This window comes from Chrysemys picta, unplaced genomic scaffold (genome assembly GCF_011386835.1).
Source record: "Chrysemys picta bellii isolate R12L10 unplaced genomic scaffold, ASM1138683v2 scaf1218, whole genome shotgun sequence".
Lineage (NCBI taxonomy): Eukaryota > Metazoa > Chordata > Testudines > Emydidae > Chrysemys > Chrysemys picta.
Window position 1 is genome coordinate 1 of NW_027053925.1, and position 19072 is coordinate 19072.

General features: G+C 52.2%; 1 protein-coding gene across 1 annotated transcript; it reads left to right on the plus strand.

Moving 5' to 3' along the window:
* The first annotated feature begins 14 nt into the window (after positions 1–14).
* Positions 15–19072, plus strand: LOC101942271 (class I histocompatibility antigen, F10 alpha chain-like). Its single transcript, XM_065579994.1, has 4 exons — positions 15–7803; positions 15201–15476; positions 17331–17432; positions 17851–19072. The coding sequence occupies exons 1-4, from the start codon at positions 7545–7547 to the stop codon at positions 17889–17891; spliced, it is 678 nt and encodes a 225-aa protein (XP_065436066.1). The 5' UTR covers positions 15–7544; the 3' UTR covers positions 17892–19072.

The following is a 19072-nucleotide window of genomic DNA, read 5'->3' on the forward strand; positions in this document are numbered from 1 at the left end:
TTCAGACACAAGTCAGGCCCCAAAAATCCCGAGTTTGCCTTAAATATCATGAGTATTTTGGGAATAATATTGGAGCTTATTTTTATTTGCCCTCTGGTTTGAGCCTTTAGGGGACAAATTTCTGGGGTTTTCCCTGCTCCTAGAAGGGCTAGAAGTTACTGCTGTAAGAAAAGAGAGCTGAGACTCTCCTCTAATCCCATAAATTCAGGAACTGGGGATTTAATAAACCCCCCCCCCAAAATTAGAACTGGAAGGAACCCTGAAAAGTCATTGAGTCTTCACTAGCAGGACCAAGTACTGATTTTGCCCCCGATCCCTAAGTGGCCCCCTCAAGGATTGAACTCACAACCCTGGGTTTAGCAGGCTAATGCACAAACCACTGAGCTCCCCCTCCCAGTATCATCATGAGACGCACAGTAAAGTCACAAAAGTGGGCAGTGCTGCATTCACTCCAGCCCTGGGGAGAAGCTGCTCATCAGTGAGCCTCCTTCATTGTTTGTTTTGTCTTATTTCCAGAGTGAGTTTATCTAAGGTCAGACTCCTCTTTGCTTTGCAGAGTGAGGGTCTGACATCGACTTGGGCTGGAGAGTTAGTTAGAGAATCAGCCCCTGCAACGTGCAGAGACTCCTGGGCTTCCTTACTTCTGGCAGCACAAACCCCAGCACGTATCCCCTGGTTGGAGCCCCTGGGGTCAGGCAGGTTCCCCTGCACACTATCGATAGATGTGTAAAGAACTGTTCTTACTGCTCGGTCCCCAGTGTGTGGGGCTGTAGCCACCTGGCCAGGCCCCCGATTGGGCTGTCTCACTTGGCTCGGTGATGATCCATAAGCGTTCAGTGCCTGGCACTGCTGAACTGTCCCTGGCAGGTGAGGGTCTCTCTGATGTAATTGCTCTGCCCTTCCTGATAGGGGACTGGCGAGTGAAAATCCCTGATTCCCCCATGTCAGTGGTACTGGCCTGTTACATTGGTCCTCACCCAGGAGTGTCCCCAGCCCCTTGTTCTAACACCCCCCCCCCCCCCGCCCTTATCCCTCCTGTCTCCCAGCACTGGGACAGCAGCAATGAGAACTAATTCCTGCCCTGAACACCTGGGTTCCTGGTGGCCCTGCCCCAGGACTAAGCGACAGGGCAGAGGGTTGCCAGGTGTCTGCCCCCTAGCTCACCCCCTCTGTAGCTAGTTTAACCCTCTCCTGACTAGTCTCACCCATTGGTCCCCTGTTGCTGAGCCTGTCCAGCCTGACCTGCTCACACGGACACCGGCCTCCCCAGTGCTGAGTGAGGGGCTCTGCTCGCCTGCCCCTAAGCCTGCGCTGGGGAGCTGCTGTTCTGTCCCCGCTGCCCCCTCCTGCTTCCTCCCCCCATTTGCCCCCTCCTTGCAGTCCTGGGGCTGCCAGCTTGCCAGAGACTGTCCTGAGTCTTGCACCTTGGCCACCAACAGTGTTCCCGTCTCTAGCTGCGTCTGCCCCCAACATGGGGGAATTCAGGGTCTTGTCCCTCTGAGATGACATCCGTGCCCCCACCCTGCTCATCCCTGTGGAGTGCAGAACTGAGGAGAAGAGGGGTGGGTGGGGAGGCCTGTCCCACCCCACTCCTCTCGGGTGCCTGGCTTGGGTTCTGGGTTCTGTGACCAGCCGCCCTGCACCTCTCAAGAATCTCAGTGGTTCTCTCGTTACACCGTCCCTTTTCCACGCAGTTGTTATCTCACTTTTTGACTTTAGTTGATTGGTATAAATAGTTAGTTGGACTCTCGTAGCAGAGTTTCTTCTGCTCCTGCAACTGAGCATGCCTTGGTCTCTGGGCTTCAAACCCGGTGTCTCCTGCGGCAAGCCAATGCCTTTGAGCGACCTGCACTCTAGCTGTCTAAAGTGCTTGGGAGAGACTCCTATTGCGGTTTGCTGTCAGCTCTGCCACCATGCAGATGTAATGGCCTTTTCGGAACCCCTGGGGTTTTCCTCCAGTGCCTGTACCCCCGTCTAGGTGCTCCTACTCAGTGGTGTCTGAGAGAAGGATTCCTCTGTCATGCCAAACAGCAGCTGATCCCGACTACGATATTGAGCCAGGTACAGACTCTCAGAACTTGGAGCGACAGGATCCGGTTGGTGCAGAAGGAGAGGAGAAAGGTCCCATGCTGGTGCAGACTGCCTCCTCCACCCCAGAAGAGGCAGGGGTGGGTGTTTCACCTCCCCAGGACACTTCAAGGCTCACCAGGAGTTATGGAAGAAGGTGGCCTTGGACTTAGGGCTGGAAGTGGAGGTAGTTAAAAAGTCTTCCAACAGCCTGGTCAACATCTGGACTGCAGTGACCTTGTCGAAGGTAGCTCTGCCTCTCAATGAGGCCATCATAGGTCCAGTTAAAACCTGTGGCAGACCCCTTCCTCACTGCCCCCCACATCAAGGAAGGCAGATAGGAAGTACTATGTCTCCACCAAAGGGTAGGAGTACATATGTTCCCAACCCTCTCCTGGATCCTTGGTGGCCTCGGCAGCCAATGAGAGGGAAAGGCCAGGGTTGTAAGGGGCAACCCCCAAGTCAAAAGAATCAAAAAAGCAAGACCATTTTGGTAGGAAAATGTATTTTACCATTGGACTACAGCGCCAGCCAACAGGCCATTGGGTGCTGAGTATGGTGGAGGAGGGTTATACACTTCAGTTCGTTTCCATGTCTCCCTCCTACCCCCCCATCCCTGTCCCTCTTCAGGGACCCTTCCCATGAGCAATATTTAGCCCAGGAGGTGCAAGCCCTTCTCTGGGTAGGAGCTGTGGGGGAGGTGCCTCAGAACTTAAAAGGGAAAGAGTTTCACTCCCATTATTCCTGTGATGGGTTCAGTCACAGAGATCCCCTTGGGACTGTCACTGATATGCTGAAATAATCTCTGAGCAGGTTTTCCCTGCCAGCTTGGGGATTCCAGAACCCTGTCTGGTTGAGCCAGACATGCTAGCCTGTTTACACAGACTCAGGGTCTGGGCCATGTTCCCAAAGCTGCAGGCTTTAGCTGAAAACTTCTCAGCAGGTTACCTGTCTCCAGCACCCAGACACCCAGTTCCCAATGGGATCCAAACCCCAAATAAATCTGTTTTACTCTGTATAATGCTTATACAGGGTAAATTCATAAATTGTCCGCCCCCTATAAGACTGATACAGAGATATGCACAGCTGTTTGCTCCCACAGGTATTAATCACTTACTCTGGGTTTATTAATAAACAAAAGTGATTTTATTAAGTATAAAAAGTAGGATTTAAGTGATTTCAAGTAATAACAAACAGAACAAAGTAAGTCACAGAGCAAAATGAAACAAAACACGCAAATCTAAGCCTAATACGTTAAACTGATTACAGGAAATATTTCACCCTCAAAGATGTTCCAATAAGTTTACTTCACAGACTGGACTCTTTCCTAGGCTGGGCCCAATCCTTTCCCCTGGTACAGTCTTTGTTAGATCTAGCAGACATCTCAGACGATAAGCAGGGGTTTTCTCATGACTGGCACCCCTTTTTATAACTTTGGCACAAGGTGGGAATCTTGTGTCTCTCTGGGTCCCTGCCCCTCCTGCTAAATGGAAAAGTACCAGATTTAAGATGGATTTCACTACCAGGTGACATGGTCACATGTCTCTGAGACCTCTAGTCTCCAGTCCTCCTGGGTTGCTATCTCCCCTCACTCACTCTTACTTACTTACAGGTAAATAAACCATGTACCATCAATTGTCTTAATCAGTGGGAGCGAGCAAGTTCCTAATGCCCCATTGATGGCCCTCACCTGGTGTGACTACAACAGTGATACAAGTTTATCTTATTTCCCCAACTCCAGCCATAGAAATAATACATGCAAACAAATAGGATGAATACACTCAGTAGATTACAAGCTTTCTAGTGACATCATACAAGAGACCTGTTGCATAAAACATATTCCAGTTACATCATATTCACATTCATAAGCATATGGAGTGCAACGTCACAATTCCTTAATCCTGATGCCAAAGGGGGGGTCTGACCCATTCTAGACCTGCAGCACCTCAAAGGCTGAAGCTGTGCATTGTCTCCCTGGCCTCCATCATTCTTCCCTGGATCCAGGGGATGGGTACGCCACCCTTGATTTGAAAGATGCCTATTTCCACATCTCTATTTTCCGAGGCCACAGAAGGTTTCTCAGGATCGTTGTGAACCAGGCTCATTACCAGTTTATCATCCTCCCATTCAGCCTGTCAGCAGCCAAATGGGTCTTTATGAAATGCATGGTAATAGCGGCAGCCTACCTGAGAAGGTGAGGGGTGCAGGTGTATCCATACCTCAATGACTGGCTGGTCAAGGGCCAGTCCAAGTCCCAGGTAAAGCCAGCATCCACCTTGTACAAGCAACCTTTCGAGCACTGGGCCTGCTGATAAACAACGAGAAGTCAACACTCATCCCAATTCAGAGGATAGAGTTTATCGGAACGGTGCTAGATTCTACCCAGGCCAGGGCCTTCCTCCCAGAAGCCCACTTCCAGTCAGTGTTGTCACCGGTCAAGGCCCACTCAGGTTGTTGGGTCACATGGCCTCGTGTGTATACGTGGTGTAGTATGCGAGGTTGCACCTCAGACTCCTTCAGGTTTGGCTGGCCTCAGCATACCGGCCAAATGGCCATCATTCGGACTCGGTGCTCGGACAGATCCCTGGTTAGTAGGCTTGGATGTTCCTTTGTCAGGCCCCAACCCTCGGTATCCCTAATGTTGGATGCATCCAAGCTCAGTTGGGGGCCCATCTCGGGCACCTCAGGACACAAGGTCAGTGGTCCCAGCAGGAACTCGTGCTATGGATAAACGTCAGAGAGCTCAGGGCGGTACGCCTAGCACGTCAGGTGTTCTTACCCCACATCGCAAGCAACGTAATGCGAGTTCTTACGGACAACGTGGCAGCCATGTTTTACATCAGCAGGCAGAGAGCAGCCTGCTCTGCTCCCCCTGTGTCAGGGGGCCATTTGCTTGTGGGAGTTCTGTATAAAGCACTCAATCCACCTTGAAGCTTCTCACCTTTCGGGAGCCCAGAATGAGCTGGCAGATCAGCTCTTATCACTGCAAATGGTCCCTATGCCCCGACAGAGCAAGGATCATTTTGCAGTGGTGGGGTGCTCCCCTCGTAGACCTGTTCACAACCAGACAGAACAGGAAGTCAGCAGTTCTGTCTGCGTGCGACCCGGGCTCGCTCACAGATGCCTTCTTACTCCAGAAAGCATCTGTTCTGCGCCTTTCCCCCCATACTTTTTGTGCACAAGGTCTTTGCTGAACATCAAGGGCAAAGGTTATTCTCATAGCCTCAGCCTGCCATGTCAGCACTAGTTTGGTTTATTTCTAGACCTGTCAGTAGCAACTCCAATGCTCCTTCCTCCCCTTCTGGACCTGATCTCGCAAGATCACGGCCAAATGCTCCATCTGCCTAACAGCTCCATGGTTAAACCTGCAGAACAGGCCTGTTCAGAGCAGGTCTGCTAGGTCTTGTTAGGCAGTAGGAAACCATCTACCACTTGGCAAGGCAAGTAGCTCTGGAGGTGTTTTTCCATTTGGTCTACCCAGCAGGGCCTCTCACCCAGGTGCCAGAACCTCCCTAGAGTGGGGAGCCATCAGTGCTGAAACTGTGACTCTGCCTCTTCCCCTGATGCCTCCCCCACTCCACCTCTTCTCCTGAGGCTCTGCCCCCACCCCCCTGCTCTCACCTAAAGTGGCAGGGCCATGGTCCCCCTGTTCCGGCACCCCTGCCTCTCACCCACTGAGTCATCTCTCAGATGAAGCAGATACTCCAGAACAAGTCTGGAAACAGCCAGGTCTAGCGATTTCATCTATTAAGGTACACCTAGCAGCCATCTCAGCATTCTACCCCCTGCTGGGTGGTCGATCAGTTTTTTCACATGAAATGTCCATTCACTTCCTCAAAGGTTATACTCGCAAATCTGGGAACCCATCTGTGTAAACGAGGGAGGATAGCACCCTTGTGTAACTCCCCAACCATATTCAGTTAGCTGTAGAATCCTCCTTAGCAGCTGTACCCTAACTGCCTTACCTGTAAACAGTTAAGAGATAAACTTAAAATGAGTTGGCACCTGACCAAGGGAACCAATACGAAAGCTGTACCTTTTCAAATTGGGAAAAACTGCTGGGTGTGTGGGTCTTCTGTCCTCTATAGAAAGGACTATACAGAAAGTCGATCCGTAAATTCACACAGCTCTTTGTGGCAGTAGCTGATAGGATGAAAGCCCTACCCATTCGGCTCAGAGAATTTCCTCCTGGATCACATTGTGCATTCACATGTGGTACGAGCAGGTAAGGTGTCCCACCACCTGCCTTCCTGACGGCCCATTCTGTGAGAGCACAAACTTCCTCAGTGGTGTTCATGGCCCAGGCCCAATCCAGGACATTTACAGAGAGGCGACCTGGGCGTCAGACACTTTTTCTTCCAACTACGCTATCAACCAGCAAGCTAGACCCCAGGTGACCCTGTCACTGGGTGCTGCCCCCTGGCAGGACCCCCACCGTTTCTCCGGCTCTCCCAGCTCAGGGGACCCACTACCCCCACCTCGCCTCAGTCATAGGCTACTGCCAGTCACCAGCTCGCCCCCGTGCCCTGGGGCAGACTGCAGTGTCAGCCACTCATCACAGGCAAGGTTGGGGACTGGACCTGCTGCCTCTACCTATTGCTGGGCTGCCCCTTTGCAACCCCAGGACTTGTCTTAGGCCCTCTGCTAGGCCCACAGCCTGGGGGTTTTCCAGGCTGGAGCTCCCCAGCTCCTCTAGCCTTCCCCCAGCCCTGCTCCACTCCCAGTACCCTGCTTGGCTCCCTAGCAGCCAGGCCCTTCTCTCTCTACAAGCAGAGAGAGAGTGTTTGGGCTCCTGGCCCGCAGCCTCTTATAGGGACTAGCTGGGCCTGATTGGGGCATGGCCCCAGCTGTGTCTGCCTTCCCCTATCAGCCCAGGCTTTCCTTCATAGCCTCAGCCCTCTCCCAGGGCTGGCTTTAACCCTTCCAAGGTTGGAGCGGGTGACCACCCCGCTACAGGGACCAAGTGACTCTGAGGACCCTGCAAAATTAATACAACCAGAGCAGGAGAGAGTGGGATATAGACACCCTGAATTCTCTCTCTTCTCCAGAATGACCCTAACTATCAGAATTGGGGGGATCCTCAGAGAGCAGAAGAGAGCTGGAGGGGATAGACCCCTGCAATGTCCGGAGTACTCCCTTTGGGGTCGTGCCACCCTGCACCCCCTGCAGGGAGCATACAAGAACAAGCAGCAGTGAGGTACTCTTTGAAGGTTGTGAGCTCTCTGCAGTGGGGGGTCTTTAGTGTACAAGACCCAACGGATGAAGAGGGCGCCCTCTGCAGTTTTGGTTCCCTCCTGAAAGGAGCTGTGAGGGTGTAGGACCCAACAGCATAAGTGGGAACTCCATTTCTCAAGGGAGGGAGAGTCCAGTAGCAAGGAGAAGAACCACTGGGCCACCTGCAGTGGGGTCTTGGTGAGATTTTCAGAGAGAGGCTGCTGCTGACCCTCAGCTGTGTTTCAGGGTTTCACATTATCCAGATGAAATATGGCTGTGATCTCCGGGAAGACAACACCACTTGGGGGTTTTACCAGGATTCCTATGACGGACGAGACTTTCTTACCTTCGATAAGGAGACCATGACTTTAGGAGCAGCAGATATTGGGGCTCAGATCACCAAGAGGAGATGGGATGCTGAAGTATTTGACAACCAGCAGTGGAAACACTACTTGGAAGAGAGATGTATCCCCTGGCTAAGGAGTTCTCTAGAGTACGGGAAGGAGACTCTGCACAGGAAAGGTAAGTCAGGGGGACAAGCCCCACCCAGAAGGTCACTACAAATTACATCTCCATTCCCCAGCCTCAGTTCCAAAATGGAGCAGGGGAATAGGGGGCCCTTCAGCTAACCTTGCACCAGGGATGGGTGGGGAAACAACCCCTTTCCCCCTCTCCCATCTCTGCTGGAGAAAAAAGATAAGAAACTGAAAATGTTAAAAGCAGCTCACTGTAGAGACACACTAGTTATCAAGGCAATCTGCCTGTGCATGTGCATTTTAGAGCACTTTGCTTAATTATGGAAGTGCCACCACTTCTGTGGACACCAGCTTCATTCACCATGTAATTCTTCCTCATTCACTGTCTATACCATCGTATTTGTTATGTTACCCCCAGCCCCTGTGTTCCACCAATGACGGTAGCTTTGTCCTTGTTGCCTCTTTGTCCAAACTTCTCCCACAGTCATCTATGTGCTTTCTTCCATGCCATCCCATACATGTGGAATTGCCCTCCCTATACTAACCTGGAAGAATGTTACTCTTGTCCTCCTTAAAGTTTTCCCCCCTCAAGACCTACCTTTGCTGCAATACCTGCTTACTTATTACTTGATTCTTTTATCAATAAGACATCAGATAATCACACTCCAATTTATTACCAAAGCTTTTTAGTAAAAGATTAATCAGCACAAACATAGAAGGGAAGAGGTTAAATGCTTTAACACTCCAACTCAGGAGGACAGTTGCAGCGTAGTCTGCTTCAAAATGTTAACTCACTATTACCCCTGTATATACCTTTGTCTGTTACCATGGACACAAATTTCCCAAATTAGTTAGCATCATTACACACCCTAATCTTTCCATTCCCAAACAGTTTGCGCTTGCTGTTCAAGGTTACTTGAAATTTGTACCCAGTTTTTTGCAACATACTAGTTGCTTATTCTCTCACAAACCTCAGCAGAACATTATCTTGTCCTTGGCCCTCTTTACAGATGCCAAGAAGAAAAAGCCATACACAGCAATGTAATGTATATTTCAGTACCAAGGGGCTGGGAAACTGATTTTTCAACATTAGCATAATTCCTTTTGAAATCCATAATATTGGGTAAATAGTTTTGGTAACAACCTATGAGAAATTAGCCAATTAATATTAGCTAGTTTGAGGGGCAATTTAGCACTGTGTGTCACTTTTTGTTAAATGGGCCCTTTCCATCTCTAATTGGTCAGTTTATCCAGTCCTGTAGCGAGGTAGTCTGGCTTCCCACCGCCCCGGAGGGGAACGAACCTCCCTGGACACCAAAGTGGGCGGAGCCAGCAAACCCTGTGCCCGCCCCTCAGAGGTCAAGGCGCAGGACAGGAAGTATAAAATCCCAGAGCTCACTTGAAGCTCAGCCACTGGAGAGACCCGACACCTGTGGTGTAGCTTCCAGTGGGGAGACCACGGCAATCGGCGGCCAAACCGAGGACTGGCCAGACCAGCCAACGCCTGATGCTAGCCCGAGCCCAGAGACGCTACCAAGCCTACCGCTCGCCTGTTACCCTGAGGAGCTGCCAAACCAACCGCTCGCCAGCTACCCCGAGGAGCCCATGGTGAGTGACCCTATGGAGGATGCCATCCAGACCCAGGTACCTCTAGAGGGGGAGGAAGGAAGTAGCCCAGGGGCAGCCGACCCGAGTCTGGCTCTGGCAGTGTTGCAGCCAATGTTAGTGTGTTATGGTCAGGATCCCCACTGACACAGCAGCGAGTCTTCTGCCGCTGCTAGGGCCCCGGGCTGGGACGCAGTGGAGTGGGTGGGCCTGCATCCCCCCTGCTATCCACCTCGCGGGTGGCAGTCTCCCCCTCTCCCCGGCTGCTCAGAGCCGGAAGCCTGAGGTTTGCTGTTCAACCTGTTTGCTCAGCCCCTGCCTGAGGGCCTGAGCTAGTGACTGTTTGTTGTTCCACCCTGACCCAGGGCCTGGGCTTGCTACTGTTGAACTGTTTGTTCAGCCCCTGTCAGAGGGCCAGAGCTGCTGATGGTTTGCCGCACAGCCGAGCTAATTCCCCGACACACCTGACCAAAGTAGCGAGGCTGTCTGGCTCTCCGCCGCCCCGGAGGGGGACGAGCCCCAGCTGAACTGCCCTACACGTGGTGGAGAATGTGGGCATCCTTGTGAGAAGGGATCTGCGGTGGAGCGTGCCCGAGCGACCATGGATATGGACAAGCTTATAAAGTTCTTAGCTGAAAGCCAACAACAGCAGCAGGCCGCCGCCCAGTCCAGCAGCAGCAGCAGCAGCTGGTCCAGCAGCTCGCAACCCAACAGCAACAGCTAATTTTGGAGCTGGGACGCCAGAACCGGGACCACCAGCAGCAATGCCTGCAGCAGTTGGCGACCTTGCTGCCCCAGCCTGCGGTTGCCACTGGGCCCCCCAGCCTGGCCTCTCCCATCCGGTTGACAAAGATGGGCCCCAACGACGACCCAGAAGCTTTTCTAGTAACTTTTGAGAGGGTGGCATTAGTCGCAGGCTGCGCCCAAGACCAATGGGCTACTATTTTGGCCCCATATCTGACCGGGACTGCCCAAATTGTATATCGGGGCCTGTCCACGGACACGGCTCAGGGCTACACCTGGGTAAAGGCGTAGATGCCCTGGACATTAGCCTGGAGACTTGACAGCAGTTCCGGAGCTTGGTCTATCCTACGGGGGCCTGACCCCGGATGGTAGCCCAAGAGTTGAGGGAAGCCTGCAAGCGGTGGCTACAACCCGAAAGGCGAACCCTGGATAAGCTCGTTGAACAAATTTTTCTGGAGCAATTCGTCCATATACTCCCGTCGCGAGGGAGGGCCTGAGTCCTCCGCCATCGACCTACGACCTTAACTGCTGCCATCACATTGATGGAGGATTTCCTGCCGCTGAAGCACCAGTGGGACCGATCACTCGAGCCGCCCCGCCAGGACTGGAGCGCCCTAACCCAGAGAAAAGGGGGGCCATCCGGAGCGAACCACGAAATCCATCACGGGGCCCAGAGCCCCGACCTGCCGAGGTCCCGGTTCGACAAGCCCTGGCACCTCGACCAGATGCTCGAAGGACCAACCGAAGCCCTCCCAGGGGCCAGGCGGGAACACTGTCCCGGCCTGGGCGCTTGGATATCGGGCCCTGTTTTTCCTGTGGGAAATATGGCCATTTACAACTAGACTGCACCGAGATGGATTGCAGCTTCGGCCAGGTCTGCACGGGAGAAGCCTGCGCCCGACGCCCACAGGCCACCAAGGTTATGGTGCCAGTGGTTGTCAGGGATTGGTCAACCTTGGCCCTAATTGACTCAGGCTGCGGCCAGACACTGGTTGGCCAAAGCCTAGGCCTCCAGGCTGACCCACAACTGGGTACCATCCGTCTACAATGCATTCACGGCGACGTACGAGACGACCCTACCCAAGTGCCCAAGCCCGACTGACCGTGGATGGGGTCACACGATCGATGGTGGTCGGCCTGGCTCCTTGGCTCGCCTACCCGGTGATCCTGGGGCGGGACTGGCCAAACTTCCCGGAAGTCCTCCACTCCAATGCCAACGAGAGGCCCGCAACTGCCCCAGTACTGGAAGGGGAGCCTCCCTGGGACCCAGTCCGAGGGGGAGGAGGCACCAGCCCCCAACGGTCCGGAAGAAGAGCCCGAGGACTCCCTCCAGAAGCTGCCGCTGAACCCCTTCTTCACACTGACTTTTGTCGTGACTAAAGGGCAGATCCCACACTCAGTCACACTTACGAACAACTAGCCACGGTCGATGGGACCGTAATTGACCCGCACCGGGTGAAGCAGTAGCCACGTTTAGAACTGCGACAGGATCAGCTCTATCGGGTAGAATGGGATCCACGCACTGGAGAACCCCAGAGCCAATTACTCGTGCCTCGATGTCACCGGCGGGCAGTAATGAAACTCGCCCACGACATCCCGTCTGCCGGACACTTGGGCCAAGAGAAGACTCTAGCCCGGATACTGACACGCTTTTTCTGGCCCGGCGTGCATCAGGAAGTAAGGGACTATTGTAACTCCTGTCCAGAGTGCCAGCTAGCCATACCCCCGCGGACACCCAAGGCCCCGTTGGTCCCCATGCCCATAGTCGAAACGCCCTTCAAACGCGTGGCCATGGATCTGGTGGGACCCCTCCCAAAAAGCACCGCTGGATTTCAGTATGTGTTGGTCCTGGTAGATTATGCTACCCGTTTCCCGGAGGCAGTACCGCTGTGGAGCATCACCGCCCGAACCATTGCGCGCAAGCTCATGAAGATCTTTGCTCATGTAGGCCTGCCCCGGGATATTCTCATGGACCAGGACACCAATTTTACCTCCCAACTGCTGTGGTAGGTGCGTAGGCTCCTGGGGATCAAGCAGTTGCGCACCTCTATTTACTATCCACAAACCGATGGTTTGGTTGAACGGTTTAACCGTACTCTAAAAGACATATTGCGCAAATTCCACCCAGAAGAACTACGCCAACGGGACCAGCTACTCCCGCCTTTGCTTCTGGCGATCTGGGAGGTGCTCCAGGCCTCTACAAAGTTCCTCTTTTGAGTTGTTGTATGGCCGCCGCCCACGTGGGTTGCTCAAAATGCACGAAAACTGGGAACAAGCTCCATCACCAACCCAGGGCCTCTTGAAGTATATCCTCCAGCTCCAGGAACGCCCTCACTCAGGCCGGGCGCTCGCCCGGGAAAACTTAAGGGTTGCCCAGGAGGCTCAAGCACGGACCTATAACCAAGACACGCAGAGCCGCGACTTTAACCCTGGGGACTGGGTCCTGCTTCTCCTGCCCTCGAGCGAGTCAAAGGTACTGGCCCGCTGGCAGGGCCCCTATGAGGTGGTCCGGAAGGTGGGGCCTGTCACCTGTGAGGTCAAGCAACCGGACCGATGTAAGAAAACCCAGCGGTACCATGTCAACCTCCTGAAGCCCTGGCAGGAGTGCGAGGGCTTATTAATTAACCCTTACCCACTGGAGCCAGAACTGGGCCCCCATGCCGCCCTAACCCAAGACACCGAGGGCCCCAGCTCGCGGAGACCCTCACAGACGAACGCAAGCAAGCCCGGTGCCTCCTGCAGGCTTTCCTGCGAACCTTCACCTGCCAGCCGGGTTACATGACCCTGGTTTATCATACCATTCAGACAGAACCTGGGGTAGTGATCCGAGAAGCGACCAGGCCCTTGCCGCACTGAATGCGACAGATCGTTGAGGAAGAGGTACAAGCCATGCTCGAGCTAGGTGTAATTGAACCCTCACAGAGTGAATGGCGTAGTCCGATAGTGCTACTACCCAAGCATCGACTTCTCACATGTCAACGCCATTTCCAAATTTCACGCGTAGATGAGCTGCTTGGCCGGTGAGGGGAGGCTCGTTTCCTCACCACACTTGACCTCAGCAAGAGCTACTGGCAAATCCCCCTTGACCCCGCTTCGAGGGAGAAGACCGCGTTTGCTACCTCAACAAGTCTATACCAATTCACCCGGATGCCCTTCGGCCTCCATGAGGCCCCAGCCACTGATGGACCTTGTCCTCCAACCCCATCGAGACTATGTGGCTGCCTATCTGGATGATGTGGTCATCCACAGCTGCCACTGGGAGGATCATTTGATACGGGTAGCTGCAGTCCTGAGGTCCCTGTGGGCTGACGGGTTGACAGCCCACCCGAAAAAATGCCGCATTGGATGGCAAGAGACTACTTATCTGGGCTACAGCATAGGGAACAGACAAGTGAAGCCCATGGTGGGAAAAGTCCAGGCCCTGGCGGCCTGCCCGCCTCCCACCACAAAGCATCAGGTGCGACAGTTCTTGGGCCTTGCCGGCTATTATCGGCATTTCATTCCCCATTTTGCGTCGATCGCCACCCCTTTGTCCAGCCTTTTAACCAAGGACAGCCCTCGATGTGTGGTTTGGACCCAGGAATGTGAGGACGCCTTTCAGGAACTCAAAAAGAGTCTCTGCCATGAGCCAGTCCTCTACAGCCCAAATTTCAACCGAGACTTCATCCTCCAAACGGATGCCTCAAAGGTAGGACTGGATGCCATCCCGTCTCAAGAAATAGATGGGGAAGACCATCCGGTCTTATATATCAGTTGGAAATTGTTCCCGTGGGAGAAGAACTACTCAGTGGTGGAAAAGGAGGCCCTTGCAGTGAAATGGGCTTGTGACGCCCTACGTTACTACCTTCTTGGAGCCCTGTTCACCTTAGTCACCGACCAGCCCCGCTTCAGTGGATGAACAAAATGAAAGACAATAATGTGAGAATACAGCGTTGGTACCTAGTGCTCCAGCCCTATGCCTTTATGGTTCGCCATAGGGCAGGCAAGGACCACGCTAATGCTGACTTCCTGTCCCGCCTGGGGGGTATGGAAGGGTCTGGCCCCGACGAGCGGGAGCCAGACTTAAGGGGGGGGAGTGTAGAGCGAGGCGGTCTGGCTCCCCGCTGTCCTGGAAGGGGAGGAGCCTCCCTGGACACCAAAGGGTGGCGCCAGCAAACCCTGAGCCCGCCCCTCAGAGGTCAAGGCGCAGGACAGGAAGTATAAAAGCCTAGAGCTCACTTGAAGCTCAGCCACCGGAGAGACCAGATGCCTGTGGTGTAGCTCCCAATGGGGAGACCACGGCGATCGGCAGCCGAACCGAGGACTGGCCAGACCAGCCAACGCCTGATGCTAGCCCGAGCCCAGATACTGCTAGGGCCCCGAGCTGGGACTTAGTGGAGTGGGTGGGCCTTCGTTCCACCTGCCCCCCACCTCGCGGGTGGCCGTCTCCCCAGCTGCTCAGAGCCAGGAGCCTGGGGTTTGCTGTTCAACATGTTTGCTCAGCCCCTGCCTGAGGGTCTGAGCTACTGACTGTTTGTGGCTCCGCCCTGATCCAGGGCCTGGGCCTGCTAATATTCAACTGTTTGTTCAGCCCCTACCAAAGGGCCGCAGCTGCTGACGGTTTGCTGCACAGCCAAGCTAATTCCTCGACACACCTGACCAAAGTAGCGAGGTGGTCTGGCTCCCTGCCGCCCCAGAGGGAGACAAGCCCCAGCCAAACTGCCCTACAACTCCATTTTTTTGCTCCCGGGCCATGGCAAGATTATTCCCTCTTTCATATCCAGGGACTGAGAGGAGATGGGCACAAACCTAGCGTATGATTGACACCTGTATCTGGAGCTTAGTGAAGCCTTTCAAGGTACTTGTGTCACTGTGGCTGGGAGAAGAGGTTTCTGGTTACCACATTAATAGAATTTGGTCAGGGATGCTGATGCTGTGAATGCGGCACAGAAATCCTCTAACAGGGTGGAAAATCCTCATCAGAAGGATTCCGTCTCATCGACTCTCATCCTCTCCGACTGCTGGGGTCTCAGAATTTCATTTTGCAAAGCTCCAGCAAAGACTGCCTTGATTGGAGCTTGAAAACAGCTAAATTCAATTTCTTCTTTTTCCCAGTGCACCCAACAGCTAGAGTGAGTGACAGGTCATCTCATGACGGCCTCAGCACCCTCTCCTGTAAGGTCAGTGGGTTCTACCCCCGGGACATCACCGTGACCTGGCTGAAAAATGGGGAGAGCAGACAGCAGGTGACCTACTCTGAAGGCATTCTACCCAATGGGGATGGGACCTACCAGACCTGGTTGACAATGGAGATTGATCCCAAGATCAAAGCCCATTATTCATGTCACGTGGAGCATGAAAGCCTGTTAGAGCCACTCTCTGTCTCCTGGGGTAAGGAGTTTGTGTGATTGTCTGTTTTCCTAGTGGGGGAGGGGGAATCCATTAAACTCAACCCCTGAAAAATTCTCATTCGGATTAATAGGCTGAAGCTGGAATTGCCTGAGGGTCTGTGAGGCCCTGTCCTCTTTGACCCTGTCCCTCTGCAGTCAAGTTCTTGTGCTAGAGTTGAGCCCCAGGCACTGCAGACCCCATGTCTTGCTCTCCAGTTTTCTGCCTCTGGGGCTGTTGGATATATCTCAGCAATACAGTGTCTCTGAAGGGAGAAGATTAACAATGAGACATTAAGGCCTGAAGGGACCATTCTAATCATCTGATCTGAGCTCCTGCATAGCCCAGGGCAGGGGGGAATCACATCAGGGACCCCAGCATCCAGTCTGGTCATCTGTGGGCAAACTAGATCTGACCCTTCAGAAAGAGATGCCCATTCCAGATGTAAAGTCTCCAAGGGATGGAGAATTTACCACATCCCAGGGAAAGCTCAAATCTGCTCCTTATTTCCAGAAAGAATTGGTCTTGCTTCAGCTTTCAGCCTGGTCTCAACTTCATGCACTCGTGGTCCTGCCATGAGTACAGGGGACTGGACTAGATGACCTCTCGAGGTCCCTTCCAGTCCTTTGATCTAGCAGGTTCTCAGAAATATGGCTCTACAGGTCCTTCATTCTTGCCCATGTGGCCAGAGAGAGATGTTTAATGTTGGGACCAGCTTGTTTCTGTGTGCAGTGATGCTGGAAGAGAGGGTATGGCCTTGGAATGGAGCGAGGAGGCAGATTAGAGCCCTGCATCAGTCTCCTATGCCCCTAGTACAAGAAAGTCGAGGAAGAATTTTTTACAGATGGAGCTGCCTTCCAGCCATCTTTTTGCTTGGTTAATCGGGATATGGAAAAATGCAGCATTTGGAAGTGCAACCAATTTCTAAAAGGGCAGCCTTCACTGTAAATCTAGTCATCAGATGGTTTTACATCATACTCCTGCTACCACATCCCCTGCCAATTTTTGTGTCATAAACCACATTTCCTTATTTTCTTAGAAATATTTTTCTTTTTGCTGTATTATTATGTGGATCTTTCAGACAACAGGAGAAGCTGATTAGTGAAACTGAAAGTGTATACAGAACTCGGGGTTTAACAGGTTTATATAAGGCAAGAACAGTATTAAAATATCTCTATCGTCCCCTCTTCACTTCCTGCCCCCTCAAAAAACATGCATTGTGTCTGTAACTCCATTCATGGCTGGGAAATCCAGAGCTTTGAGGTCAGTTTCCAGTTTATCACCAGACTCCCACAATGGGATTGTGTTCCATTAGTCATGAAAGTCAGCGTGATCAAGGGGGGTTAGGGGCTGTGAGCCAGGACTCCTGGGTTCTGTCCTTGGCTCTAGGAGGTAAGTGGGGGTAGTGAGTTAGAGCAAGGGGGCTGGAAGCCAGATATCCTGATTTCTATCCCTGTCTCTGGAAGGGGAGTGGGGTCTGGTAGGTTAGAGCAGGAGGGGCTGGAAGTCAGGATTCCTGGGGTCTATTCCTGGCTCTTGCACTGACTCACTGTGTGATCTTCAGCAAGTGTTCCCCCTTTCCCATGCTCTCCCATAATTAGGTTTATGAAGATTGATTAATGCTGTAAAAGTCTTCTATTTTAAGTGCTAAATATTTATTATGAATTGAACTGGTAGAGGCTGTGTCCAGGACTTTCTGTGTTGGGGTGTAATGCATGGTGGCTGCATTGGAAGGGGTGGAGGGTTGCAGGACTCAGCGCTTATCTGGGGAGCCGACTAACTGATCCCTGCAGTGTGATGTAAGAGGGTTTTAGTGGGGATTTTTCCTCATTGATCATTCTCTCCATTCCATTTCAGAACCAAATAACAATCTGATTCCCACTGTGGCTGGAGTTATCACTGCAGTTGTCCTGATTGGTGTTATAATCGGAGTAGTTGTCTGGAAAAAGAAACACCCAGGTAAAAAGCCTGGGATGGGGTGATTCCCTGGACTTTCTGGGCCCTGCACACCCACCTAAGGACAACAGCAATACAGGAACCAGTGTCAGTATGGTGTAACTGCCCCACTGCGGGACTGAGCTAGTGACACCCAATGGGAGCTGCTGGAAGGCCAGACCCAGAAACTGGGTGTGGGTTACAGTTTATATGGGGCTAGATTTTTCCAAAGAGCTCAGTACCCAGTGCACCGAGGTCTTTGGAAACTGTCTCATTGTGTCTTTCTCTCCTGCCAATTGTGAGCGCCTGGGATCTTGAGTCCATTACTGAGCGCCAGGGGTCTGTGCTGGGCCAGGGGCCCTGTTTCTGAGCTGTGGAGACCGATTGCAGTTGGTTCCTGCCTTGGGAGCTGCATTCACTGAAATTTGCCTTTTCTCTGCAGGGGGGAAGGGAGACGGCTACGCTGTAGCTCAGAGTAAGTGACAAGAGACCCATCACCTCTTTTCAAGTGGCCATCTCTGAACAACCATCAGTATTTGCTTGTGGATTTTAGCCTAGAGGCACTGACAGGAGATCCTCGCTCCCATTCATAGGCCTTGTCTACACTGAGGATTTTAGGGAAATCTCCAACTATTGCTTTAGTACCATAGAATCCTAGAATTGTAGGACTGGAAGGGACCTCAAAAGGACACCTAGTCCAGTTCCCTGCACTCATGACAGGACTAAGTATTATCTAGACCTGACTAACCTTCTCTTAAAAACCGCCAATGAGTGAGATTCCACAACCTCTCTGGGCAATTTATTTCAGTGCCTAACCACCCTGACAGGATTTTTTCCCTTATGTCCAACCTAAGCCTCCCTTGCTGCAATTTAAACCCATCGCTTCTTGTCCTGTCCTCAGAGGTTGACGAAAAAAGATGTTTCCCCTCCTCCTTGTAGCAACCTTTTATGTACTTGAAAACTGTTATCATATCTCCCCCTCGCTTTGAAACATTTTGATGAAAACAGAAACAAAAAAGTTCTTTAGCCCTTTTCACATGTTCTATTATTGCCTTTCCTTCCTCATTGACTAATGGGCCTTCCCTGTCCTTGGTCTTCCTCTTGCTTCTAATGTATTTGTAGAATGTTTTCTTGTTACCCTTTATGTCTCTAGCTAGTTTGATCTCATTTTGCACCTTGGCCTTTCTAATTTTGCCCCTACATGCTTGTGTTATTTGTTTACAGTTATCCTTTGTAATTTAACCTAGTTTCCACTTTTTGTAGGTCTCTTTTTTGATTTTTAGATCATTGAAGATCTCCTGGTTAAGCCAGTGTGGTCTCTTTCCATCCTTCATTTCTTTCCTATGCAGTGGGATAGTTTGTACTTGTGCTCTTGATAATGTCTCCTTGAGAACTTTTCAACCCTCCTGAACTGTTTTTCCCCTTAGACTTGCTTCCCCTGGGATCTTACCTACCAACTCCCTGAGTTTGCTAAAGTCTGCCTTCTTGAAATCCATTATTTTATTGTGTGTTTTCCCTCCTACCGTTCCTTAGGATCATGAATTCTATCATTTCATGATCACTTTCACCCAAGTTGCCTTCCACTTTCAAATTCTCAACCAGTTCCTCCCTATTTGTCAAAGTCAAATCTAGCACAGTCTCTCCCCTAGTAGCATTCTCCATCG